At 53.4% G+C, this 26,593-nt stretch overlaps 4 protein-coding genes across 4 annotated transcripts; all 4 read left to right on the top strand.

Annotated features, from left to right (window-relative positions):
• The first annotated feature begins 869 nt into the window (after positions 1 to 869).
• Ly6d (lymphocyte antigen 6 family member D) lies at positions 870 to 2,338 on the top strand. The gene is made up of 3 exons (XM_021217408.1): positions 870 to 930; positions 1,550 to 1,648; positions 1,814 to 2,338. Exons 1-3 carry the CDS (start codon positions 870 to 872, stop codon positions 2,044 to 2,046), a joined length of 393 nt encoding a protein of 130 aa, XP_021073067.1. The 3' UTR covers positions 2,047 to 2,338.
• Positions 2,339 to 5,987: 3,649 nt separating this feature from the next.
• Lynx1 (Ly6/neurotoxin 1) lies at positions 5,988 to 11,092 on the top strand. Its single transcript, XM_021217414.2, has 4 exons — positions 5,988 to 6,121; positions 6,971 to 7,153; positions 7,376 to 7,477; positions 7,589 to 11,092. The coding sequence occupies exons 2-4, from the start codon at positions 7,102 to 7,104 to the stop codon at positions 7,783 to 7,785; spliced, it is 351 nt and encodes a 116-aa protein (XP_021073073.1). The 5' UTR covers positions 5,988 to 6,121; positions 6,971 to 7,101; the 3' UTR covers positions 7,786 to 11,092.
• Positions 11,093 to 12,263: 1,171 nt separating this feature from the next.
• On the top strand, positions 12,264 to 16,253 carry Slurp2 (secreted LY6/PLAUR domain containing 2). Its single transcript, XM_021217376.1, has 3 exons — positions 12,264 to 12,321; positions 15,520 to 15,624; positions 15,884 to 16,253. Exons 1-3 carry the CDS (start codon positions 12,270 to 12,272, stop codon positions 16,018 to 16,020), a joined length of 294 nt encoding a protein of 97 aa, XP_021073035.1. The 5' UTR covers positions 12,264 to 12,269; the 3' UTR covers positions 16,021 to 16,253.
• Positions 16,254 to 24,384: 8,131 nt separating this feature from the next.
• On the top strand, positions 24,385 to 26,381 carry Lypd2 (LY6/PLAUR domain containing 2). The gene is made up of 3 exons (XM_021217381.1): positions 24,385 to 24,484; positions 25,575 to 25,694; positions 26,094 to 26,381. The coding sequence occupies exons 1-3, from the start codon at positions 24,427 to 24,429 to the stop codon at positions 26,297 to 26,299; spliced, it is 384 nt and encodes a 127-aa protein (XP_021073040.1). The 5' UTR covers positions 24,385 to 24,426; the 3' UTR covers positions 26,300 to 26,381.
• The last annotated feature ends 212 nt before the right edge of the window (positions 26,382 to 26,593 follow it).

Raw genomic sequence — 26,593 nt, 5'->3', positions numbered from 1 at the left:
CTGGTTCTGATGGTCAGTGGGAGGAGCTCTCAGACACAGAGGAGCACAGCAGAGACACACAGACCATAGTAACAAGGTGGGAGAATGGCACTGTCCTCATTACCATCATGGGAGGGTTGTGGGCAAGGGCTCAATGGAAGTGGGGCCTGAGGCCCAAGCAGAGGGAAGATGTGAGGGAATGGATGGAGGAAAACTCACATCTGCACAGCAATGAGAAGCCTCCAGAGCTTGTTGCTTCTCGGATGATCCCGTCCTACTCTGGCCCTACCGTTTCCTGGGATGGCGCCAAGTTGCCATGGTCTGGGATCTTCATAACCCTAACCTGGCCATACCCAGCACACAGAGAGACTCTCACTTCTCTCCCCTGACGTAGCAGTCACCTCCACAAGGATCATTTGTTTCCCCTGGGGTTGGGTCCTTGATCCAAGTCCCCACTGGGTCAACGATGCACTGAGCCCAGAGCAGAGGAAGGTGCTCTGTGCCTCCCAACCTACAGGTATTGAGGCCTTCCAGCACAGGCTGTGACTGAAGGCAAAGACGAGGTGACCCAGGTACCGGCAATCCACAAGGAAACGGAGAGCCAGAGAGCAGGGGCAGAGACCACAGCAGGAGGGATGGAGCCTCAACAGCATCCAGAGTCAGGAGCAAGAACCAGAATGGTCTGCTAGGCTTCCGATCACAGCCAGCCCTGCTCAGGAAGGCTGCAGGGCTCCCTCCAGGTGGCAGAAGCCAGGCCTGTTCTGGGCTGTTTGGCATGGGGCCAGGAAGGGTGGGGTGGACCTGATTTGCATGCTGCCCTCACTCCTCCCACAGCTCCTCTCCCATCTATAAGATCTGGGGAGAGAAAGGGTCCCCACTCTTCCCAGAGGATGTTTAGGATGAAGACAGCTCTGCTCATCCTCCTTACCTTGGCTGTGGCCACTAGCCCAGGTGAGCTGCTGCCCTTGGGGACTGGGAAGGGATGGGTGGGTAGCTTTGTCTGGATACTAGACACTCATCCCTAGGCAGGCTGGGCTTGACGGGGATGTCATCAAATGAGGGAAGATGGGAATTTAGGCTTATGTTGAGGGGTGCTTGTCTCTTGACATTTAAAACAAAACGAGTTTGACATCTTAACTCCCCGGATCTTAAACTCACACTGTTTCAGAATCAGGCAATTTTAGCACTAACTCTTAGGAAAGGGGCGTTTTGAGAGAGAGGAGAGCTGCAGATATCTTGAGAGTTTTCCCTTACTGCCTTTGCCACCTCTTATCTGTCCTGGGTAACACCAGGGTGGTCAAGACCCTCTTTCTCCAGGCTCTTCAGAATTCAGACCTTCGGGATGGGGGACACTTAGCAAAGACCAGAAATCTCCTGAGTGCCTTGAAAAGTCTCTCTGCACTGGCTAGAACATCCTCTCTAGGGCTTTAAGGGATATCTAGACACCCTCTGACCCAAACACAGACACGAGCTTTGTGGTGTCTGGGGCAGGGGCTAGGGTGACAAATTCCGAAGGCTCTGTTGTGGCAAAGACCTTTACTTGACTGACTCAATAACCCTCCTCCTTCAGCCAGGGCCCTTCGATGTCACGTGTGCACTAACAGTGCCGACTGTAAGAACCCTCAGGTCTGCCCGTCCAACTTCTACTTCTGCAAAACCGTCACCTCAGGTGAGTGGCAGCCCAAGTCCCTCAGGGCCAAGAGATCAGCCCTAGGTTTGATCCCGGGAATGGGCCAGTCATGGTGAAAGTGGTGGTCAAGAGGGGGTGAAGCTCGGATGGGGGGCCAGGGTGCACTAAGCCAGGCCTGATGCCGCTTTTCCCTCCTGTGTGCAGTGGAACCTCTGAGTGGGAACCTGGTGAGGAAAGAGTGTGCAAGCACATGCACCTCCGACTACAGCCAGCAGGGCCATGTCAGCAGCGGTTCCGAGGTCACGCAATGCTGCCAGAGTGACCTGTGCAACGAGAGGTTGGTCAGTGCTGCACCTGGACGTGCCCTGCTCAGCAGTGTCACCCTGGGCCTGGCAACGAGCCTCGGCCTGCTCTCTGTTATGGCTCTTTGCCTGTAATGCACTGCTTGGAATTTCTCTTGCCCCTTCCCTTCTAGTCCTCAGGGTCCCCATGGACCATCCTTTGACCATGATGGAGGCACCGGGAGCTAAGGCTGGGGTTGCCCTTCAAGGCTGGGGCTGGGTCCTGGTGGGCACCAAGAGCCGATGTCATATATAGCACAGTACCTCCCCCAGGACAGGAAGAAGTGGCCTGTGTCCCAGCATGGAAGATGGGGACAGACATGCTTCCTCCCCTCTGATTTTGTACTTGTTCCAGTTATTTTTCTACTTGGAAATAAATGATCTAACACTACTGTGACTGTGTGGAGTCATGAGTGTGACAGTAGGTTTTCTGGTACATGTTACCCTGGACAAGCCTGGGCAGCGTGCAGTAGCGCCTGGCACCGGACCTGAAAGGCATCTCCGTCCTGGAAGGGGAAAACTCTCCCCAAGTCCCATGTGGGGAGGAAGGACAATGTACCCAGGCCTCAACCCTGAGATCCTGTTTCCCCAAGCTTCCTCATAGAGTTTCGAGGGCACTGCACATAGCCAAGGTCTAAGGTGAGTCCAGCTACCAGGTTGACCTCACTCATTCCTTAGGGACTCTTCCAGATGTGTATGTTGGGGTGGGAGGTGTGCCTCAGTACCAGCTGACGAGATGCAGACTAGAAGGGCCCTAAGCAGAGTTCAGCCCTAGAGACCGTCTATCTAGGCCCACTGCTTGCTTTCCCATGAAATAGGTTCCTGCTGCCGCCTAGGCCCCTGGGTGCTACTTGGATTTCTGTAGTTTCCTGAATGGGGTGAGACTGTGTGGTTGGATAAAGGACAGGTATTCAGCAGAAACCCAAACATGCCGTCCTCCTTGCTGCTAAGCAGGCTAGCCCGTTCCACGAAGGTGAGCCTGTATGACAAACCCTGCCCTTTGCAGATGACAGAGGTATAGTGAGGGTCCCTCTTCTCTTTATGCACTTACACCCTGATCCTTAAAGAAGACTAAACACCCTGCTTCCAAAAGAGGGCTGTGAGAGTTGGCGTATGATCAAAACTCCCCAAGCCACTAAGCCTCAAGGCCTAGGTAAGCAACTGCTTGGTCTGGGGTGAACCCTGTTACCTCCGCCCAGCGAGTCTCTTTCTCTGGGCCCCTCCTCATGTAGAGCAAGGTGCTGACTGGATCTGCTGAGCCTGGGATATTTTACACAGACTCCCACACCCAGCCACCATTGTCTATAGTGGAAGCTGGTCTGCTCTAGAGCCACCACCCTGTCTACCAGACACTGTAGGACATTCATCTACCATGAGCAAGAGAGATGGAGGGAAAGGCAAGGAGGAACGTGCCCCAACCCAAGAAATTAGGAAACTTTCCAAGAGTCACAGTCACGGGAGACACCCTGCATTGGCTGCTGTGTAGTGGCTGTTCTCTGGGACTGCCAAACCTGGAGCTGAGGGCCAAGCCTGGTGCCAGTGCGCCCCCTAGTGGTCAGCAGAGTTGAGCGGCAGAAGACACCTGTCAGGAGGGAAGTGAGGGAGTCAGGCTAGAGGAGAGAGGGCTAGGAGAGCCCAAGATGAAGCCCTAATCATTTCCAAGTGTGGAAACAGTCTGGGAGCAGGGAAGTGACTCCTAAGTGCCCCCCACTATCGGTCAGGCATAGGAATGCTAGTGATGAAGACCCCTGACAGCTCCCTGGAGACCGGAAAGAATGTGGCCCCACCCCAGAAATCAGGAAGCCCAGAGAGGACCTAGCTCCAGGATAGAAGAAAGAGCCAGTGTCATCAGCTGGGTCTATGATGGCTTGCCACAGCTGACATGTAAAGGACAGCTGTTGTGTGTCCTCTTCTGGTGAGACATGAACCCCAGACATAGCACTGATGGCAAAGGAACAATTCATCCAGGTCCACTGGAGGCTGAGTAAAGGAGTGTGTGTGAATGGTCACTTGCAGACATGGGCAACTCAAAGGCAGCCATATCAAGAAAGCTCCCACCCCAGCCTGGGGGACAGCTCATGAAAGGTTCATCCTTACAGAGAGTCTCCTGTCTTCCACCTGTAGAAGCCTGGGGGACGGAGCTGATGAATCTTGTGAGCTTCAGGGCTGCCTGAGACCTAGGAAACCGTATTTACTTCTTGAGCCTTGTAAACCCCCTCTATGTCCGGAGTCTCAACAAGCCTCCCTCCTCCATGTTTCAATTAGCAGGGGAAAGTTACATAGCCACCATCAAAGAGTGGGCTCAAGGGGGCTGGAGAGACGGCTCAGCGGTTAAGAGCGCCGACTGTTCTTCCAGAGGTCCTGAGTTCAATTCCCAGCAACCACATACTCCATCTGCAATGGGATTTGATGCCCTCCTTTGGTCTGTCTGAAGACAGCAACAATGTACAGTGTGCCCACAAATAATATGTTGTGTGCCACAATAATATGTTGTGTTCCCATGGAACACAACAACATCTGCGGCTGGCAAGAGGCCACAGAACAGACAAACCTCCCAGTCCAGCTCTGTCTTCTCACCTGAAGTCTACAGGCATCTCAAACTCAGCTCTGACTTCCCTTGCATGATCTCACTGGACAGCTTCTCTGGCGCTCATAGACCTCGTCTAACCTACCTTCATCCCTCCACTGACCAGGCTGGCCAGCCCATGGCAGGATCTGCAAAGCTGGGAATTCTCTCCATCTACACACAACCCTGTGTGTGAGTGTGTGTGTGCACCGCGCGTGTGTGTACGTGTGTGTGTGTGGTGTGTGTGTGTGTGTGTGTGTGTGTGTACAGAGCCTTGCCCATGCACGTATTGAGATTTACTTGATGGTCTGTCTGAATTACTTTTCTATTGGTGCGACAAAACACCACAATCAAGGCAGCTTATACAAGACAGCATTTAATTTTGGCTCCCCGTTTCAGAAGGGTGGAGCCCGTGAGTGGAGGAGCGAAGGCACGGAGGCAGGAGAGAGCTCAGCCTTGATCCCCCCCACACATACAGGATTGAAACTCCATCTACCTGCACACCTCCTCCAAAAACAGCGCACCTGTTAGTCCCCACCCCCTGCCTGCAATAGGGACCAAATATTCAAATGTATGACTCTTTGGGGGCCGTTCTTATTTATGCACACTGCCACACGGTCTTTGTGGATGGTTTGGAAGAACAGGTATGTTTTCTCAGGGACTAGAGTGTACTGGTTGTTTGACTCTGTTGTTTTTATTTTTATTTTTATTTTTTTTCAAGACAGGGTTCCTCTGTGTAACGAGCCTTGGCTGCCCTGGAACTTCCTTTGTAAACCAGGCTGGCCTTGAACTCACAGAAATCCACCTGCCTCTACCTCCCAGCTCCTACTCCTCTGGTGTGTTTGTCTTAGTTCTTAGGCCCCTTGTATGTATATGCGCATGCACCTGCTGGAAGAGTGCCCTATGCACTCTTCGCTATTACTACAGATTTTATTTTCTTCCTCCCACAACAGGAAAAAAAAAAAAAAAAGGAGGATTCGTGAAGAACTATTAAATTTTGACTGCTTTTGAAACACAATAAAAACAAAATGAATTTTAGCTACATAGAGAAATTTTTTGGTGGTACACTTTTGATGGTAAGAACTGCCTGTGAGCCATGGGGTTTCCTCTAAGGCTTGCTCGCAAGCGTTGCTATGGATCCCAAGTAAGGACAAAGGTGCAGTGAGGTCCTTGCCCAAGCGGTGCCTCTTCCCAGAGTCAGCATGCCCACCCAGTGCAGTTTGGTCTGTGGAGAGCTACGACAAAACCTGAGGAGAATGTCCAGGAGGTGTACACTCTCCTCTGGGTCGCTCCTGGGAATCTGCACATGAGTAGGTGCATTCTGATGCCCAGCGATGCCCAGGATTTGCTCACTAGGGCCATTACCAGAAAGTTTATCCCGGAGACTGAGCCTACGGAAGGCAAGCTGGGGCGGGGTTTGAGCGGTCTCCGGGGCGGAGCCTGTGTCCTGGGGGCGGGGGGGGGCGGGACCAGTCGTGAGCAGGCACTGCGGATCTGTTGCCCCAGCGGAGGCTACTTGATCTGCCTGCGATGCGGTACAAACACCGCACGAAGTGTGTACAGATTCCCAGTCAGACAGCGGGAGGGACCTGCGAGCGGCCACGGGTGAGTTTCCATGAAGATAGGGATCGTGGTGGTGAAGGGCAAGGGCGAGGTCACTCCGCACCCAGCCCGCCCCGGGAGTCCTACCCAAACAAGACTGCAGTCTTTCGGGCGGAGCTCCCCGAGAGGGGGCAGGCTCAGTCGAGCCTCAGGCCTGGCCTGATTCAGGACTTCAGTATCCTGGGCTGGCACCTGGGAAATGGGTCATAAAGGATGGGTTGTCCCCCGGGAGGGTATTTTGGTACCCCTACAGCAGGGGCCGGCCCGAGTCTATAGGCAAGGAGGAGAATATTAGTTCACATCCTCCTCCAACAGTCCCAAACACCAGACCCAGCTATGGAGCTCTGTCTTGGGCAAGCATCGTCTAGCCCCTTCCCCTGTGGCGAAGGAGTCACACAGCACTCTACACTTTACTGCGCGCGGGGGTTGGGAGGACTTCACGCAGTGAGAGCAAACGCGCGAGAAGGACCCCTGCCCCATGAAGAGTCCAAACCTGGGTTCCAGGCTTATTTTGGCGAGCCTCTTGCACTCTGGGCTTTGCCAGGAAGAGACTGCATGCCAAGTCTCCCCTGAAATAAAAGACACCCCCCCCCGGTGAGATTCTCTTTGTGTTTGGCATTCAAGGACCCTGGGGCTTCCTGATTTTCTTCGCTGTTGCCCGTTCATCCCCTTCTTTAGCTCCCTCCACCCTCACTTTTTGCTTGCTTTTGGTCTTCTGTTGGAATGCTCCATATCCCACTCCCTCCTCCCATCTCCAGGTAACTGGAAATCAGTGACTCCCACTGAGCTGGGAGGCTCTTGTGCCTGCTTCAGCCCAACTGTCATTACAAATCTCTGTCATCCGCTGTGCAGGGCTGCTTCATCTCTAGGAGACTGAGAGCTCAAGCAGAGCTCCTGTGCCCTGCTTCTTCCCTGGCTTGAGCTGGATCCAGGACCAGCTGCTATCCTCCTGTTCACTCCGGCACTGCCCTCACGTCTCCGACATGACCCACCTGCTCACAATGTTCCTGGTGGCCCTGATGAGCCTGCCTGTGGGTAAGGTGGACAGAGGCTAGAGAGACCCGTTTGAAGCCTGACCCTGGGACAGGCAGGTGGAGAGAGGGCAGACTGGGCAGAATTCTCTCGCCTTCTGGATGTCCTGATCTGCCTCCCTCCCCCCCCCCCCAGTGGAAGTGGGAGGTTGCCTGGAGACAGCTGGGGTCTGACTGGCAGGGAAAAGATTTCTTCCTGCTCCCTAATCCCCATCCTCGTCCACAGCCCAGGCTCTGGAGTGCCACGTGTGTGCCTACAATGGAGACAACTGCTTCAAACCCATGCGCTGCCCAACCACAGCCACCTACTGTATGACCACACGAACTTGTGAGTCTGGCATCCTGGAGGGAGGCTTCTACTTGCCCTGGTGGACAAGCTAAGATTGAGCTATCCAAGGTTCTGATCCTCTCACTGTAACCTTGTGTCTGTCCCCTACAGACTTCACCCCTTACAGGATGAAGGTGAGGAAGTCCTGTGTCCCCAGCTGCTTTGAAACCGTGTACGATGGCTACTCCAAGCACGCATCTGCCACCTCCTGTTGCCAGTACTACCTCTGCAACGGTGCTGGCTTTGCTACCCCGGTGACCTTGGCCCTGGTCCCGGCACTCCTAGCTACCTTCTGGAGCTTGCTGTAAAGCTCTGTTCCCCAAGCCAGATCCACTCAAACGCAACACTTTAAAAAACATAGTTTTCCCCTCTTGTCCATTCGCTCCACCCAACCCTCTTCCCTCTGAGACTCCTCAGCCACCACGAGGTCCCATGGCTACCTACAAAAGGACTGATGGCATCCAGATACCTCACTCCAAGGTCATTTTCAGAAGGCTGATGTGTGGACCTGTAATGTGCCCCACCCATGGGTGGGGCAGACTGGGTTCCTCCTCTACCCAGGACCAGGGGCATCTGGAAGAGTGTTGTTTATGGCGGAGGGGTCATCACTCAAATCAAGGAGCACTCATTTCATAGAATTAGTAGCCAAACTCCACCTTCATAGCATCAGGATCCTGCCTCAGTCTACCCAGTAGAGGATGGGTCTGCTAAAGGGGGGGGGGGGCGCTGGGAATAACAAGCTGGCTAGACGCAGAGAAAGACTCAGCAGGGCTGTCTTCCATGTCCAGCACGGCTTGCCAGAGAAAACTTGATGTGGAAGCCATGTGAGGAAGCCCTTTGTCATTTCCACTTATCTGAGGAACTCTGCCAGACCTGATGTCAGGATAGCCATTGGCCAAGGGTTCCTAGCAACGGCGTCATTTCCATAGGCCTCTGAAATCCCTCTAGACCCAGCTCAACAGGTCCCTTGACCTCCACTGCAGTCCCTCATCCACACACCGGCTGCTGGGCCTTGAGGCTGGCGGGGACATGGGGGCAGATGACTCATGCATATTTTTGTCTGGCCTGTGCACTGGCCAGTTATTCTGGGCATGGCAGGGAGGGATCAGACGCAGGTTAGAGCAGAACAGTAGGGTGACCAAGACAGGGAAGCAGACTTCAGCCGGCGGTTTCCCAGGTCCCGTAGGCAGCTCCTACATCCTTCAGTCTCTTGGGAAATTCTCGGGAGACAAGTGTACAGGGAGCCAGCCCAAGTGATAGGTGACAATGCCTGTGAAGTCTATTGTGGCCGCAGACTGCTGGGTACCAAGTCTCGGGAGAACCCAGCCCAGATTTGGGAGACACCGATCTGCCTTTCATGCCGTGTCGCTGTCCCCGGGAGCCTTACCCTGCTCTCTAACTCGTACCCCAACTCACGTGCCACTGAGGAACCCCCTGACGCTGACCTAACTCAGGGGTCAGGATGCTGGCCAATGTCCATGTAATGGGATTACCCATGGAGAGTCCTTGGGTCATCACATCCTGCTGGTCACCACATCGCAAATGTTTTATTCTGACCTCCCAGTGGTGGGATCTCAGGTCACAAAGGTCCATCCTGGGGACCTTCCTCCCGGTTCTAGGCAGACCTTGAGCTCTGTCTGCTGCTAGAACTGATGTGGTTTTCTGCCTCAGTTTCCTCCTCTGGGGATAAGCCACTGGAGGATTTGGGCAGGTGGGGAAGGCATCCTGCTGATGGGCTGGCCAGGAAAAGGGAGCAGGGAGCGCACGTGCACATGTGCACCCAGGCAGTGGCTACAGAGCCCAAAAGGCAGCACTGGCTTTGGTGTCCCCTGAGGCCCAGGCAGGATGCTAGGAGGAAGCCAGTGTTGCCCCCACCTGAGCTCGCATGGAACATACACACCACCACCACCAACACCACCACCACCAACAACAACAACAACAAACATTGGGACTGACCTGTGGCAAGGAGGGTCAGAGGCAGGCCCTTGACTCAGTAGTGAAACATTATCCTGTTACCCTGCATGTGCAAGTTCATTGTCCCCAGCTAGGTGGCGTCCTCAGCCAAAACTGGGAGGAAACCCAGATCAGGTCCTCCCTCCTACCACAAGGGGGTGCTGTGGGAGAGGCTTGATTATCTGTGGCCCCAAAGCGAAGCGCTGAAGGTGCTGCGGTGTTGGGGGCAGCTTCTTTCATCTGTGTCGGGACACTGACCAGATAGGCCCCACAGTGGCCACACTGCCACTCAGCCGCACAGGAAGCCCTGTGCCTAGCTAGCCTGTCCTTGGTGCTTAGCACAGAGTCCCAAATGTGCTCAATTAATACAGGGCCAAGCCTGCCAGTGGAGGATGCAGATTAGGGGAACAGACCCAGATGGCCTCTCCTGAATCCTGTCTGGGCTGGGGCGATGAACATCTGTCTAGCCCACTGCAGGTGGCTCTGCACACTCCACAGCAGTGTCTGAGGTGGTCATTACTGTGCCCTGTTGACAGGTAAAGGCACTGAAGCACGGAGGAGTGAGGCACTTCGTTTTCTTGGGCCATTCATCTTTCCAGAACCAACACGTTCAACTCTGGGTATTCCTCCAACAGCTGGGGTTCTTTGAGGCTGGGCCCCCTGAAGATGATAGTGGCTTCATAAACCAGAGAATTTCAGAGTGCAGTGTTGTAAGAGCCCATGAACCTGAAATGTCAGAACTGGAGGTTTGAGGGGCTGAGGGGTAGGCCAGGGGTGTCCAGCCCTGTGTGTAGACACAGAGAGAGGGGGAAAATGGATGAGGTAGTAGAGAGAAGTGTAAAGGAGCGTTAGCCTTTGTCAGGGCTAATGCTGTCGGGGACTAGGGCTCAAGCCCGTGAGTAGTCTCACACTGGTAAACAATGGCCCCTCAACTCAACACAGATGATGTCCAGGGTGGCCGGCAGCGGTTATCTATTGAGTTACAATCTGGAAGCCTCTTGGTAGTCACTGGAGAGGGGGCCACTTGATGGGACAGCACCAAATGTGTGTGCTTCTGTAGGATTTGAAGAAGCTGGGTCAGCGCATGAAGCCAAAGCGTTCTTCAGAGCAGAGAGGGGTGGGCTGGTCTAGTCCACCAGAGACAAGCTATCCCGTGAGAGTCATACTCTGCCACCGTCTCTGTGATTAGCTCCCCCCAAAGCAGACGGGGGCAGGACGCAGAGCACCTGTGCCTTCATCTTCTGTGGCAAGCATGTGAGTTCACATTCTGAAACTCAAAAGATTTCCAGGAGTGGGGTGTGCCTTTGCTTTGGTGCGTGGTTACTTCCTGGCAAGCACCATGGCATCCCGCAGCATCGAGTGACCTGGGCTCCTCAAGCCATCTCATTGGTGAAATGACAGTGCCAGTACCCTCTCAGCTGGCTCTTGGAGGCCTATGCCTGGGGTCTGCACAGAGGAGGCCCCAAAGGATGCATGTATGGACACATGATGCCTGGCACTTCCCTTGGTTGTGTCTCTGCAACCCCAGGCTCTCACCCAGCAAGGAAATGAAATCCACTTTTACGACACATCTCCCTCCCCCGGCCAGCTCCATCCACCTATACCCCAGAGCAGTCCCTTTCAATGTCTGTCCCCCATTGAATAATAAACAAGTGAAGGACATGCGTCTTTCTTTCTCTCATACCCTCCTGTCTGAATCCAGATTGGTTTGGTGGGTCCTTCTGACCCTTAAGGTCTTTGGTTCCTGTCCTTGTACCCAAGCTAGCCAAGGCAAGGGAGTATTAACAGGATACCTGGAGTTCACTAGAAGTCACCTCCATTCTGTGGAAAGAGGCTGGCCCACCAGTTCCCATGCATGGACTGACAAGCCTGAGGGTGGGCTGAGGAACTGGGTGGGAGACACTGAACTGGAGCCCCCTACCTGCTACTTCTGCCTTCGTCTGGCTTTCTGATTCCTGATCCCACATCCTTATTAATTAATACCCAGGAAGAGAGTCTGACTCTAGTAGCTCCTCTCTCAGCATCTCTGACCTTTTGCCCTGTCCAACCCCCAGGTTTGGGGGAATCCCATAAAGAATGGAGGTCAATCAAAGCCACCTGGATAGCCAGCATAGACACGTGGGGTCCCTTGCCTGGCCTCAGCCCCTCTCCCCCAGCCTATTGACAGAATGACCTCTGCCCTGCAATCCACTGCTTTTGTCTCTTTAGCCCAATCTGGGATCTTTTTAACACTAAAGGCTTTGCCTTCCTCTCCTACTGCCACTTGGTCCCATGCTAGTACAATCCCTTGATTGATAACACTCACCCCTGATTCCCAGTATCACGTGTACAGCCATGATTCTCCTGGCTCTCCTAGTCCTGGGAGGGACAGGACATGACCAAAGCCTGACTTAGCAGATGAGGAAACTGGTTCCTCAAAAGCCTGGCCACCATCCTCCATCCAGAAGGCGCTGCCGAGGAAGACATCCCAGTGTCACCTGGTCCCAGCTCCGGTCTCACTTTCCGGTGGAGCGGAGGACTACTTGCTGTGCCATATCCTCTGTGCGGCTGCAGGGTGAGGTGGACCTGTACTGAGCTTCCAGCCTGCGCAAGACCCTTGAGAGCCTTGGGCCTGATGTTCGGCACATCCCTACTCCATGGAAGAGGGAAGAAGGCTTGTGAAATTGTACCTGGCTCCCCAAGGCCACATAGCAACAAGCTCCGCCAGCTCCCATCTGAGCCGGGTTCCAAGTGACTCAGGGCTGGGAGGCAGCAGCAGTGGGAGGCGAGGGTGGAGTAGGAGCCACAAGCAGGTATAAGGGGTGGCCAGGGAGTAAGCCTCGTCCTCGACACAGAGAACATGAGGCTTCCCTTCTGGTTCCTTCTGGCCGTGGTCCTGAGCATGGAGCTAGGTGAGTCAGGAATGTGCCTGCCTTCCCTACTGCCCCTACCTAGCACTGTCTTTCCAGCCTGGGCCACTGCTGACCCTTTGGGGTACCCCTTTCCTTACTCCTCTCCCCATCCTTGACCCCCAAACCCTCCCTATCTACAAGCCTCTGCCCTCTGCTGCTGGCCTTCATAGATCTCTAAACCCTCTTCTCTGGACCCCACAACACTCAACCCGCACGCTTACTTCTCAGTTTGAAACCCAACCCTAGGCATCCGAAACCCCATAGGCAACCTTGCGCACTCACAAGCATGACACACCTCTGCTACTTTGCCCCCCTCCAGTCCCAGGGCCCCAGCAGATCTGTCTTCTGCAGCCACAACTGTCTCCTTGCACCCTCTTACCTCCTTCTTTAGATTCTGTCTGTTCCACCTTCCCAGGGTGGTTTCATCTGGTTGATGTTCAGTTCCCTTGAGCTTCTGTACCCTCCAGGCTAGCTAGCTCCCGTAATGGATGCCTTCACTCCAGTGCCTGCCGATGGCCTCCCAGGGACAGCCACAGATATCATTGTCTATCCCTGGCCTTGCCATCCTTTGATGGAGTCCAAGTGGTTCCTATATCCAACCCCGATCAATGCCTGAGCAAAGGAAACAGTTGCCATCAGCAAACGGTGCTCCAGACTCAGCCAACCCCAGCGCCCAGAAAACCTTACCTAGCAAAATCTTGGTTTTCCATCATGGGTGGGAATGCTCCAGCATTTGGGGTCCACCTGAGGTGTGGGATAGGAGGTCCATGTGTACATCTCTGACTCGAATTCACTCTTCTTGGACTGGGCCTAATGGAGACCCTGACCTGAAGAAGTCTGAACTGCTGACCTCCTAAGCGCTGCCCAGAGTCTTCTGCACAGACCATCTCCACTTTGATGGCCCTGAGCTCAAGGTTTAGAGACATTTATCTCTGTCAGGGCTGAGGTGTCAGAGGGAGTGCTCAGCCATAGGCCAGTTGCCATCTCCATCTGAGCCAAGGCTCTAGTACCTCAGGAGCCATCTGTGAGCCTGAGGCAAGCCTCTACACAGGGACCTCCCAGGCTCTTCCTTCATTCCCACCCCTCAAGACAAAAGGCCTCAAGCCTGGCCATGTCAAAGTTGGAAGGAGACTCTCTCTCTCTCTCTCTCTCTCTCTCTCTCTCTCTCTCTCTCTCTCTCTCTCTTCCCCCCCCCCCCCAGTATTCCATGTCCTACGTCTTCGCTGGGTACCTGATCTGCCACCCATGGGTAATGCCATAGCCTCAGGGCTCAACATAGCCTGAGAAGGGGAGATTCCACCCTCAGCTGATCCCAGAGTGAGAAAATAAGACCAGAGAGAGTCAACTGTTCCTGGCAATGCTGCAGTGGGATTGGACCCAGTGGAATCTGCTGTCTTGAGGCTTGTTCTATTGTCCCTCCTACCTTCTCCAAGACCCTCTCTCTCTGCCTACCTGAGGGTCTGTCTCTATGATCCTACCTCTGTGCCCAGAGTCAATTTTCTTCTGAGAGTTAAACCTTCCTGGCTTCCTTGATGACACAAAGACCCCAAGAAGGACAGCTATTCATTTTCTTAATGACCCAGCTCCTGCCCCTGTCCTAGAGCTCATTCGATCGTTTATTCTCTAAACATCTCTTGAGCCTCATCGGTGAAGCAGGGTCCAGTGTGACAGATGCTTGGGGCGGGGGGGGGGGGCACTGGAGAGTGGGAAGGGATCCCCATTCATTTCCAGAACCCTAGTGAATAAGAGTAGGGAGACGGCCTTAAGGACGAACACAACAAGGCCAGCTGTATCCAAGGAGGATCTCTGTGCCAGAGCTGAGAAGCTCCACGGGAAGAGATGGCCTGTGAGACGGGGCTTGATTATGCCACATGGATGATGGAAGGCTGAGCCTGGGCAAAGCTAGGAGGCATGGAGAGGAAGAGAAGTGGGAGTTGATGCCAGTCCAATTCTTCCCAGCACCTTTCCTGTCCCATTTGGTGCCTCAACCACCTGCCCCTCAGTCAGCTACTGTCTATGCCTTTCACTGTGCAAGGAACCCATGTTCAGTCTGTTTAGTGTCTAACGTCCGGAGGGCAAGCTACAGACTTTTTGGCTTCTGTTGCTACCTTTTTGTGCAGAGTCTCAGCCATGGCTGTTTGATAGGGGCTGGCAAACAGCCCAGGCATACATACGGTGGGGACCTTGCTGCGGTAGGGACTTGCTGTCTGTCCACCTGCTCTCTAGTACATAGGATGAAGACCTCTGGGACTAGTCACGATGGACCAGCAAACTTACATGTGAGGTCTGGTAGAGGTGTGGCTGTAGTAGGAGCCCCAGGGAGGATCCAGTTTCCTGTCCCAGACACTCCTCAGTGGCCCAGGTAGGATGGGACTTCCCCTAGGAGCTTCCCTATTTGGTGTGTCAGCTCAGGACTTGTACAGAGCCCGTGTGCAGGAGCTTGAGTGGTCACGGAGAATACCCAGGTCTGGGCATGCAGTTTGGAACTTTGGGATCCAAGGAAGAAAGCTTAAGGAAGAGAGAGGGAGAAAGCTGCAGAGAGGACAGGGAGAGGTAGGGAGACAGAAAAGGGAACCCAGAGAAAGCAAGAGAGAGCAGGGTAGGCCACTCGCTGGCCTGTCTGGGGGTCCCTGGGCTGGATGTAAGACCTGTGATCTAGGATTTGCCAGGAAAATGGCCAGTGGAACTCAGAAGGCTCCCGCCTTCCTTCTGCCTGGCCTTGCCCTGGATTCCTTGCCAACTGGATAAAGGTCCCATCATCTTAAGCCATAGAACCGAGACCCCCCAGGGCTAGAACTGATTTTTTTCCTCAGGTACTTGGAGGTAAAGGAGGGCATGGCTAAAGTCCCAGCCCCCCCCCCCCCATCCCTCTCCATCTCTGGTCTTCAGGAACTGGAACCTATCCTCCTCTTCCCCAGGAGGTCCACCTCTGCTCCATCCAGCCCTTGGTACTCTGGGCTGGAACACAGACCAGCTGGCTCCAATGACCATTGCCTCTCACGCAGTGGTAGGCTGAGCATCAGGGTTTCCCTCGGCCCTTCTTCCAAGGTCTCGAGGTGCAAGTCCCATCGAGGGAGGCCGGGCTGCAGAGCTATGGGGCCTGCTTGAGGATGTGGAAGCTGGGTGCTGGGTACCAGAGCAGGTGGCATCCTGTGCAGGAGGTGCTCACCGGCTGCCCCTGTCTCCCTCTGTCTGTAGCTGTAACACGGGGCCTGCGATGCCACCTGTGCAAGGGATTTGGAGGATGCTCCCGCCGGTCTGACTGCCCAAGGAACTCCACCCACTGTGTCATCATTGCCACCCGTGAGTGTGATGGGAGGGATGGACCGGACACGCCCTTCTTGAACAAAGAGCTAGCTCACTGGGCAGGCAGAGCCCAGACCCCAGAGCCTAGCAGATCAAGAACACAGTAGGAATGCGTCTGGCAGCCTCTGCCTGGGATAGGGACCAAGCCGGGTCTTTCAGTCCTTGCAGATAGCCCTCAGTACAGTGAGAGCTGGTGTGATAGAGGTTTGGGAAGCTCAGAGCTTCAGAAAGCACCATGGTTTCTCTTATCCCCCAGGGTCTCCCATCAGCTTTACAGATCTTCCTCTGGTGACGAAGATGTGCTACGATAGCTGTCCTGGTGTCCGCAGCTTGGGCTTAGGTCCTCATGTATCCATCGCTTGCTGCCAGTCCAATCTCTGCAACAGGGACTGACCACACTCCTCCACTCCCAGCTGGCTCCACAGAACCATACCACGCCCCTTGGTCAGGCCATGGAGGTCATTCCAGCTTGGCCACGCCAAAGCCCCTCTCCCCTCCCCCCCCAACTCACACTTCCTCAGGAAGTTCTGAATGAAGTCCTGTGTAAATTCACTGTGATACAAACCTAAGATCCAACCTGTGGGTCACCCTCAGTATCAACGAATCTCCCAATAAAAACTACCTGGATCACATAGTTGTCCAATGGAAGCACCATATCAGGCATTAGGCTTGGCTATAGAGAGAACTGGATTCAGACAATCCCTTATCCCCTCCCTGTCCCATGCCAGTCATGGCCTCCTTGACCCAGGCTGTCTACCACAGCCCCACTGACCTATTCTCTTCTACAAAGAGCCTGTCTATCTTCAGGTAGACACAGGGCCTGAAAGTCACAGGGGCCTGTAGATGGCTGATTCTGTTCTTGAGCAGGCTATGAGGAGGAGCTGAGTCTGTAGGCCCTTGAAGAATGCCCTAACTTGAGGCTGGGGCACCTGAGTATTACCCTGATCTGATGTGCAGAGGAGTATTCCAAAGTTGAGATTAGGAGCCAAGGAGCACCCAGACCTGGAGCTGAGGGCTGGGGAGCACTCTAGCCTGGGGCTGAGGTCTGATGAGCACTCTAGCCTGGGGCTGAGGGCTGGGGAGCACTCTAACCTGGGGCTAAGGGCTGGGGAGCACTCTAACCTGGGGCTGAGAGCATTTAAAGAGGACCCTTGATCTGGGGTTTGGGGCACTGGAGGAGCACCCTAACCTGGGCTTGAAGGCTGAAGGGAACCCTGACCTGGCACCAATGAGCACACTCACTCTCAATGAGATTCCAGAAGCATCCTACAGATGTACAGTTGGGCAGGTGGAGAAGAAGGCTTCTACAGAGAAGGAATGGTGTTTGCTGACCACAGGCCTTTGGTGACCATCCACTTCTGTAGTCGGGAGCTCTTGGGGAAACCTGCTATCTTCTTGGCCTTGTGTCTCTGACGTCGTGTCCCGTTCTGTCTTTCCTACCATGTCCTGACCTGGTTTGCTTTGCCTATGTCTCCCAGAAAGCTGTCCACGCCCTGTGTGACCCTGGGCAGACACTCTGCCTCCAGGTACCCATCAGAAATCTGCAACGAGAAAGCTGTGCCCCCGGGGCAGTTGAATAGTGCTGCCCAGACAGCATATCCACTCACCTTAGTATGGACACAGGGAATTAAGTGCCTAGAATTTGTGCCCGGTAAATATTTAACTTCCAGTTCCCAACCAGGCCTGGGGATAAGTTTCTGGCTCCTGGTTTCGGAAGACCAGAAGCACATCACAGTTGATACCTGCCAGGAAACACAGGCAAGCCCTGCCCTGGACTTGCTTGTCCTCAGCTTGGCAAGGCCCTCACAAAAATAAACGCTCGCAAAAGGTGACGCCCACGAGAAGGGCGATGACCAAGCAGAGAGCAACTGACAGAAAGCTGGAGCCTCAGCACCAGGCAAACCATGGAAAAGACGTAGCTTGTGCCAGCAATGCCCAAATGAATAACAGTATTGCTCAGGGCAGTGGGGAAGGACAGCCAGCTGCTGTACTAGCAGCCAAAGCAAGAAAAGAAGGGTCCAGACCTCTCTCACCAGGTCAAAAGACACAAAGTAAAACCAAAGATCTTTTGCTTATTTTGAGAATTGGTCCCATTGTATATAGCCCAGGCTCGCTCCTACTTCAGCTTCCTGTGTGGCTGAAAAAGATTCCTTAAATGCTAGCTCATTCAGAAGATAAAAAGGCCCCAAAATTGACTCTAATCCCATGATTAGATTAATCGGACAATTAAACTCAGGGCTATGGTAAGACCCGGAAGTGGTGCCCCAGGCATATACGCAAGTAGAAACTGGCCCACAATTGCTCAGGGCAGGGCTATTCACACACAGCAGCCACAGGGTGGAAACCCATATACGCATCCCCATGAGCGAACACATACACTATGACCTGTTCAGGCTATGAAATCCCAGTCACCCGTCTACAGGAGTGAGGTCCTGACCCACACTTTTGCAGGGCTAACCCTTCAAATGGGACAGAATACTTTGTTCTCTAGGACTCTGCATGAAATGGCAGGGGTTTAGGGAAGACTGGAAACAGACAAGGGCGACGCACCGGGCAGAAGGGGACAGCCAACGTATGTCCTTCTACTGTACCATTCAGTATCTCTGGTCATTAAAAATGCTTGTACATTTCTTTGGCCACTGTAAACATCAGAGTCTCCAAGAGTAGAGTGTGTGTTTGGGGGTGTTCAGTGGGAACATGTCATACAGAGGCTGTGGCAGGGAGAAAGGCAAATGGGGAAGTGTGCCCAAACTTCTTGGTCATAGCGGTCTGTTGGTCTTAGGCATGTGGGTCAGGGCTTGTCAGCTGTGGTTGGAGGAAGAGGCACTGTTGTGATGTCCAGTGTACTTTGTCTGAACTGCTGCAGTTACCGAAATCTGCATGTCACGTGCTGCGCATGCAAAGCACAGGGTGTGTGCAGAGCAAGGAATCTCTGGCAAGGCTCCTGAGGAAACCATCATCCCAGGCAGGTAGGCAGGAGCCTGCCCAGCGCCACTTCCTTCCTGAGTCTAGTTTTACTGGGTCTGTCAAGAAAGTCCTCATCATGGGATCATCAACTTTCAGGATTTTTGGTCAGCCAGCAAGCGTTCCCACAGTGGGCTCCAGCTGATCTTCTCCAAGTCAATGCAGCTCAGGTACCCAGCCATGTGTGGCCCACATGAGATATCCTACAGGTTGAGGGCTCTGACCCCAAATCTATGCCCGCCTCACATCCTTTGCTCTCCATCTTTCCATAAGATGTTTTGGCATCTTTGGTCTTTTTTTTAAAGATTTATTTATTTATTATGTATACCTGCAGGCCAGAAAAGAGCATCAGATCTCATTTTACATGGTTATGAGCCACCATGTGGTTGCTGGGAATCGAACTCGGGACCTGGAAGAGCAACCAGTGCTCTCAGGCCCTTTGGTCATGTCCTTGATTTTATTTATTTATTTATTTATTTATTTATTTATTTATTTATTTATTTATTTATTTTGAGACGGGGTTTCTCTGTGTAGCCCTGGCTGTCCTGGAGCTCACTCTGTAGACCAGGCTGGCCTTGAACTCAGAAATCCACCTGCCTCTGCCTCCCAAGTGCTGGGATTAAAAGCATGCGCCACCACTGCCCTGCTCCATGTTCTTGATTTAAAAAAAAAAAAATGGTTAAAACTGTCACCTGATTTCTTGGGGTCCACTCAGGAACAGCAGGGCCCCAGTGCCTTTCTAAGCATGAGTAATTCCTCATTATCTTCCCAAGAAACCCATAACCTCTTGTGTTAAGCAACCCAGAGGCTGAGAGTCCCATCCCTTTGGGGTTTTAAAGAGGTTTCATTATGTGGGCACGATCGATTACATCATTGGCCACTGGTGATCAGCTCAGCTTTCAGTCCCTCTTCTGTCCTCAGAGGAGACTTGGGGTGTGGATCAAAATCCCCACCCATCAATTGTGTTAGTATCTCTTAGGTGATCGGCCCCATCCTGGAACTACCAAGGGGCATCCATCCACCTGTCTGTCATTCATCAACTTATAAAAGACACTCAGGAGCTTTTAGGAGCTGCGTGTCAAGAAACCTGGCTGAAGACCAAGGGTGTCTTTCACAACGCCATGGGAATGGAGGGATGGTACATTAGCTAGGAGCATGGGCTTCCTTTCTGAGATAATGGGACACGGCAACCCAACAAGTGATGTTTGCAGATGTCTGCGGCTATGCCAAAACTGTTCAGCTTGTTGAGTGCAATCTTCCCACACACCCACTTCAGCATGTCAGTTTGTAGCCCAAGCTGGCCTTGAACTCCCAGCTATCATTTCTCACGCAAATGCAGGGATTACAGGTGGGTGCCACCACACTCAGCAAACACACTTTGAAATGTGTGAGCTGCCAGGTATGTGAGATGTAGCCAATAATACTTCTGAAAATTAGAAAGGAAAAAAAAAAAAAAGCTAGGCTGTGATGGTGCATGCCTTTAAACCTAGAACTCAGGAGGCAGAGGCAGGTAGGTCTCTGAGTTCAAGGCTTGCCTGGTCTGCAAATTGAGTTCAGGACAGGACAGGGAGACATAGAGAAACACCAACAACAAAAGATAAAGGTAAATGAGATGCAAAATTGAAAGTCATAAATTACTTTACAAGAATCTATTAAATAATACACGTGGAAGCCTCCTAGGACTTGGGAGGCTGGGACTGAAGGTTCAGGTCAGCCTGGGTTTCATAGGGTGACTTGGGAGAGGGGACTGAATTGAAAGACAGAACTTGGGGCTGGAGAGATGGCTCAGTGGTTAAGAGCACCGACTGCTCTTCCGAAGGTCCAGAGTTCAAATCCCAGCAACCACATGGTGGCTCACAACCATCTCTAATGAGATCTGACATCCTCTTCTGGTGCATCTGAAGACAGCTACAGTGTACTTATATATAATAATAAATAAATCTTTTTTTAAAAAAAAAGACGAGTCCAAGAAGGAAATATTTGTCCCATGTGCCAAGAAGTGCACCACCCTCTACTTGTGCCCACAGGGCAGTGCCACGGGAAATGGTCAGAGGACACGCACACAGGGAGGCCAAGGAAAGAGGGGTGCTGAGAGGGTAACAAAGCAGAGGCTCGTCACCCTTATTATCAAGGCTATGACACACTCTAAGAGCACCGGATGGGAGGTGTAGTGGGTGGGGCCTGTGGGAGGGGTGTGGCCTCCACTGCTTCGATGGGCAGGCTCTGAAGTATCCCCAGTGTTTGCTGGATGCCACTTCTGTAGATGCCTTTGTCCCCTGTCCAGACCAGTTAGTGTCCACTGCTGTATGGTCATGGCCGTGGGAGGCGACAGATTTGCAAAATCAGAGGTCTCAAGGCAGACTTTCAAGCGAGGGGCAGTCTGGGAGGCTGACGTGAGGTTTGGGTTTCTTCTGAGTACCCCACAAGTCCTTTGGGAAAGGCTCAAGTTAAACCACAATCCCTGCCACGTTTATACCTTCCTGGAAGCCTCCAGGCAGAGTTGCACTATGGTAGTAAGGACTAGGGTGGTTTATAATTGCAGGGGGGGGTATCTGCAGGAGGGGGCATCTCCAGTTCCCCTGGGGCCCTTCTAGAAACATCCCTTTGATGTCTGGTTGGCGGGTGCAAAGGGTGGGTGTGGAGAAGATATCTCCTGCCCCCCCCCCTTCAGGATGAGACTGTGAATGTCAGTACTCCATAGGTCCAGAGGCTGGTGCACAGAGGCTCATGCCCAGCAGCATCCTATTGGAAAGATCCTGGAGGAACAGAGCACCATCCTCGATCCTGTTTGTGAGCATACTTCCTTCTCAGTGGGGGAATATTCAAGAGTCACTTGTTTGCTCTCCTGGATGCGCCTGTGGAGGGGGCAGAAGAGTCGGAGCCCAAGGAAAGATGATAGACCCTTCGTCCTTCCTGGAGTCAGCAGAGCCTGGCTGGCTATAGGGGGAGCGGGGTATGGCTACCTGGCAGGAAAGGCATGTGGGTATTGTTCCCACAAGGGACCACTCTGGGTTGAAGTCGAGCGTGGCCAGTGTAACTCTGAGTAGCTGTAGGTGGGATACAGGATCACAAATGGTCCCAGCATGGCCAGCTCTTCCATTGAGGCCAGGGCATCCGTCCACAAAGCAGAGGTACTCACAGCGTACGGATGGTCCTGGAGGATGGTGTAAGAGGACAAAGGAAGAGCCACAGACAGGGAAGGTAGAGGCAGGACTTTCCTGAACTTGAGAGAGCATCCATCCAGACCTTCCTCCATGGGCTATCCTGGGCTCAGGGCTATCCTGGGCTCAGGGTGGCAAGCCGTGTACCCTTTCCCAGACATCCAAAGACAGGTCTCTGCTGCTGATCTCCATAACTTTGAGAAACAAAGACAGGAGTCAGTGCAGAGTCTCCGCTCATGGGCTCCTCCCTGTCTACCATGCCATGGTACAGCTCATCTCATTCGTGCTGTAGTCACAGAGGGAAGGGGTCTAGACACGTTCTGGGAAAGATCTCCCCTGCACAGTCCCGGTGTGCCCAGAAAACAGTAGCTGTGCCATGTGAGAGGGGCTGAGAGGTGGAATCTGACCCCTGAACCCAGCTCTAGCGTGACTTCTCAATGTCGGCAACCCCAGAGGAGAAGCCGCAATGCCCTAGCAGAGTAGCAGTGCTATAGAAGTCCTCCATAGTCCTCCTCTGAGCCCTAAGCCCAGACACCCATAAGGCCTGACCCCAGTCACACACTGAACTGATCTTGGATATATACTAATCCCTGATTCTAATCACCGTGCTTTGTTCCTGGTCATACTCTGAGTTTTGATTGCAATTACATCCTGAGCCCTGATCCTGGTAACACTCGGAGCTCTGACTCCCTTATACTCTGAATCTTGATCAGGTTACACTCTGAGCCTTGACCCTAGTCACACATTAAGCTTTGATCCAAAGGTTTCTGGAATTGGGAAGGGAAGGAATGTGGACTTCTCAGAGCAGAGGTCTCCCAGACCGAGCCAGCCCAGACCCTGGCTAGGCTACATTCCTTCCTGCCCCAAGATGGGGACTTCCCAGGTTCAGCTTGGGTGGGTGTTAATTCTAAGAGTGATACTTAGGGGGGTCAGCATATTCCAGGAGGTGAGGCAGAGTTGGAGGCCCTGGGCCCAAGGATAGGAAGGAGCTGAGCTGAGCTGGGTGCGGTGGGGAGATCGGGTTTGACCAAAGGACACACATGGGTGTGAAGTGGGCTGTCTAATCCAGTTAACCTCAGCACATCCGTCCCTACAGCTGTGTGGTCATGGCCATCCGTGGCGAATGATTTGCCAAATCAGACAGGCTTGGGATGCCACCCGGCTTGCTAGGTGACCTTGTCTTAGTCAATTAACTTCTCAGAACCTAGTTTCTTTATCCACACTAAAATTAATTAGTGCTCTGTCCCTCCAGAACTGTCACAAGGAAAAATACAGTTGGCAGGCTGAGCGTCTGACTCATGCCAGGCTAGGAAAGCCCTGGGAAGTACAGTGGTTGGTCCAGAGCCTAGGCAGATGAAGACTGCTCGTGCGGGGTGAAGCCAGACCCCAGTGGAGCTCCTGAGGGCAGAGGCAAGAGTGGACATCCCTTGCTGGGGGCATATCAAGAACAAAGCCAGGGTAGGAGTGAGGTCGGGATGCTGAACTAAGAAGATACCTGGGAAGCCCAGCGATAGTGTGGTCTTTACCACTCACAGAATCAGGCAGGCAGCTGTGCCCCCACCCCTACATAGGAAGATAACTGTGGGAAATCAGGTCGTGCCAGGTGCAGCCAGGTCATGGGGATCCCTGTAGTAGCATCCTGTCTGGGGAAAGGCCACTACACTCTACACACACACACACACAGAGAGAGAGAGAGAGAGAGAGAGAGAGAGAGAGAGAGTTCCTTTCTTTTCTCCAACCCAATGACTCTCTTGCCTTCCTGATGCTGCAACTCTTTAATGCAGTTCCTCATGTTATGGTAACCCCCCACCCATAAAATTATGTTTGTTGCTACTTCATAACTGTAATTTTACTACTGTTATGAATCATAATGTATTTTTTTTAAAAGATAGAGGATTCCCAAAGGGGTCAAGACCCACAGGTTTCGAATTGCTTTTTCCTACCCCTTGACCTTCAGTAGAGGGAGGAAGGAGGAGGTGGAGGGAGCCAGGAAACATGAAATAGTGTCCCCCAAAGCAACCCTGGGTCTTCCCCAGTTCACCCATCCTCCAAAAAACCTTCCTGTTGATCAAGCAAGTTCTGTCTTTGTTCCTTAGGCCTTTGAGTAAACTCTGGGCCGGTTGTCAGTGGCAATTTGGCACACCTCACCTTCCCCCTGACCACTTCAGAGGAGCTGGGAGGGGCAAGATCATCTTGGAAAGATTCCATCCGAGAGTTGCCCGGGCCATGGCTCTGGAGAAGGCCACAAGGTAAAGCTCTTTACCACAGCTGGGAAAGTGCAGGAGAACCCAGGTCCTATTGTCTCATTCTGTGCAGCCTGAAGACCCCTGACCTGTCCCGGAAGGAGGAATCTGGAAGATTTCCTTAGCTAGGAGTTGCAGGGTGGTGTGGAAGGGTCCCCAGTGGGAAAAGAAAGAAACCCTACATCCTATGGGGAAGAGAGGGGCCTGGGAAGGGTGGAACAGCAGCTTTGAGGGGTGGAGCTCGAACAGTCTGAGAGGGCTGGGTAGGGTCCGAGGGAGCCCCAGGGAGCCCTGGAGAATGGGGTGTGGGTGAGGAAGCAGGGCAGGCCCTCCAGAAATCTGATCCTCCTCTAATCTGCTTAGCCAACCGGTCAGACCACCACTGCTGTAGGCATTTCCCCACCAGGCAGGCCTGAGTGAGGACCTCGATCATGCAGGGGACCTGGATGGTGCTGTTGGCACTGATATTGGGCACCTTCGGGGAGCTTGGTGAGCACGGGGGGGGGGGGGCACGGGGGCGGGGGGGGGGGGGGGGGAGCACGGGAGCAGCAGGGGTTGGGGTCCCCGCGACTGTTCTCAGAGAGAGTTCCTCATGGGGGAGTTTCGGAGAGGGAGAACGCAGAGCAGGGACTGGCCAGGTGGACAGAAGCTATCACCAAAGCCTTAGGTGCCAGTGGAGAGCCTCAGTATACTGGGTGGTTGCTAATGCAAGCCTTTGAGCAGGAGAAGAGGGGAGATCTCAGACGCTGGGGCAGATGGCCTGGGTCTCTGGGTACGATGGATATGTAATTAGGGAAAGGACACCCAGAAATGTCCAGAGACAGTGTGAGACAAACAAGTGGCGACATGATGTTGACTGTCAACCCGTTATGTGCTCAGTGGTAAGGGCTCAAGCCAGGCTGTTCCATACAGTCCTTGGAGAGGTTGACTGGACCAGAGGCAGAGGCCCTACCAGGTCACTGTCTGTGTGGGGTTGGGGGAGGGGTGACTTCCCTGTGTGTCTGGATTGCTTGGAGACAAGCTAAGCTTACTGGGGCTTCTGGGATTGGGTCTGGGATGCTGGCAAGACAGAGTACAGTGCCTTCCAGCCAGGATCTACAGCTGCAGCCCTCCCCTCAGGGAGACCAAGCTGGTACCTGTGAACTCCTCGGTGCAGCTCCCACCCAGTGTTCCAAGGACCTGCTTGCCTGACCCCCGGACAGGCAGCACTTCAACAGAAGGGCAGTTGGTGATGAGGAAGTGCAAGGGCATCTGCCCTTAACAATGCTTAAATTGACCTGTGGTTGTGGTGTGTGTGTGTGTGTGTGTGTGTGTGTGTGTGTGTGTGTGTGTGTTTTGATCAGCTGTCCCCATCCTGGTCCCAGGTTGAGCCCACTGTTCCTGGGGCACATTCTGTAAGACCCTGGTTCACTGGTCGTGGTGTCTCCCCTGAGCTTGGTTAGTGGGCATCTGGTCCCTGGCTAGTGTCTTTGTCTCCTGAGACTAAGCCTCCTTGGCAGAGCTGGACATTGGCCGCAGACGTTTTGGGCTTTTGAGACAGGAAGGCCTGTTCACTGCCCTCTCACCCCTCCTCTCCTAGCTATGGCCTTACAGTGCTACACCTGTGCGGAACCTGTGAGCGCATACGACTGTGTCACCACCACCCGATGCCACATCAATGAAACCATGTGCAAGACTACGCTCTACTCCCGGGAGATTGGTCAGTAGGATCTGTGTGTCCCTGGCCATCTGGGTCCCCACACAGCCTGCACCACCATCATCCCACCATTTCTGCCAAGAGACTTTCTGTCCCGGCCATCAACCCCCCCCTCCCCCTCTCCCATCATGGGAGGCCCCTGAAGTTTTTTTGGAAGTCCTTGTAAAGGACTGGCTGTCTCACAACTTGGGTTTTACATTCTGTATTACCTACAAATCCTTCCCTACAGACCAATTCGAGATGCCATAGGTGTCCCTTGTACATCACAGGCTTCAGTGGTCCTGGAGAAAGGGGAATCTAGGCTAGTGGGGTGGGTGATCCCAGAGTGGGTGGCCCCTGAACTTGGGGCACAGAGGCAATAAAGGAATAGTCCTTCAGGTTGACACTTTGTGCATCCTACAGTGTTCCCTTTCCTGGGGGACTCCACGGTGACCAAGTCCTGCGCCAGCAAGTGTGAACCTTCAGATGTGGATGGCATTGGGCAAACCCGGCCAGTGTCCTGCTGTAATTCTGACCTATGCAACGTGGACGGGGCACCCAGCCTGGGCAGTCCTGGTGGCCTGGTCCTTGCCCTGGCACTTCTCTTTCTCTTGGGTGTCCTGCTGTAAAGCCATGGCCATCTAGCTCCGCTCCCTTGTCCCTGACATCCCAGTTCCCTAATGCCTAGAAGAAATATAATGGCCACCTGCATCAGTCTCCCGAGTCTCGTTTCTGGATACTGATCTGCCTTGTGGGCAGGGAGAGGGGCATCTGTGCCACATCCCTGACTCCAACCCTATCTCAGTGAGTCTCTCCCGTCTCCTAAAGTTTCGTATCATAAGCAAGGACAGTCCCCAGGTTTGGGACACCATGCAGACCAGGAGATTTCTGCCTTCTAGGCCTTAGGACCTGTGGGGAGTCTG

Source organism: Mus pahari, chromosome 17, assembly GCF_900095145.1.
Source record: "Mus pahari chromosome 17, PAHARI_EIJ_v1.1, whole genome shotgun sequence".
Lineage (NCBI taxonomy): Eukaryota > Metazoa > Chordata > Mammalia > Rodentia > Muridae > Mus > Mus pahari.
The sequence above is the reverse complement of the archived record's forward strand: the minus strand, read 5'-3'. Positions and strand labels throughout refer to the sequence as shown.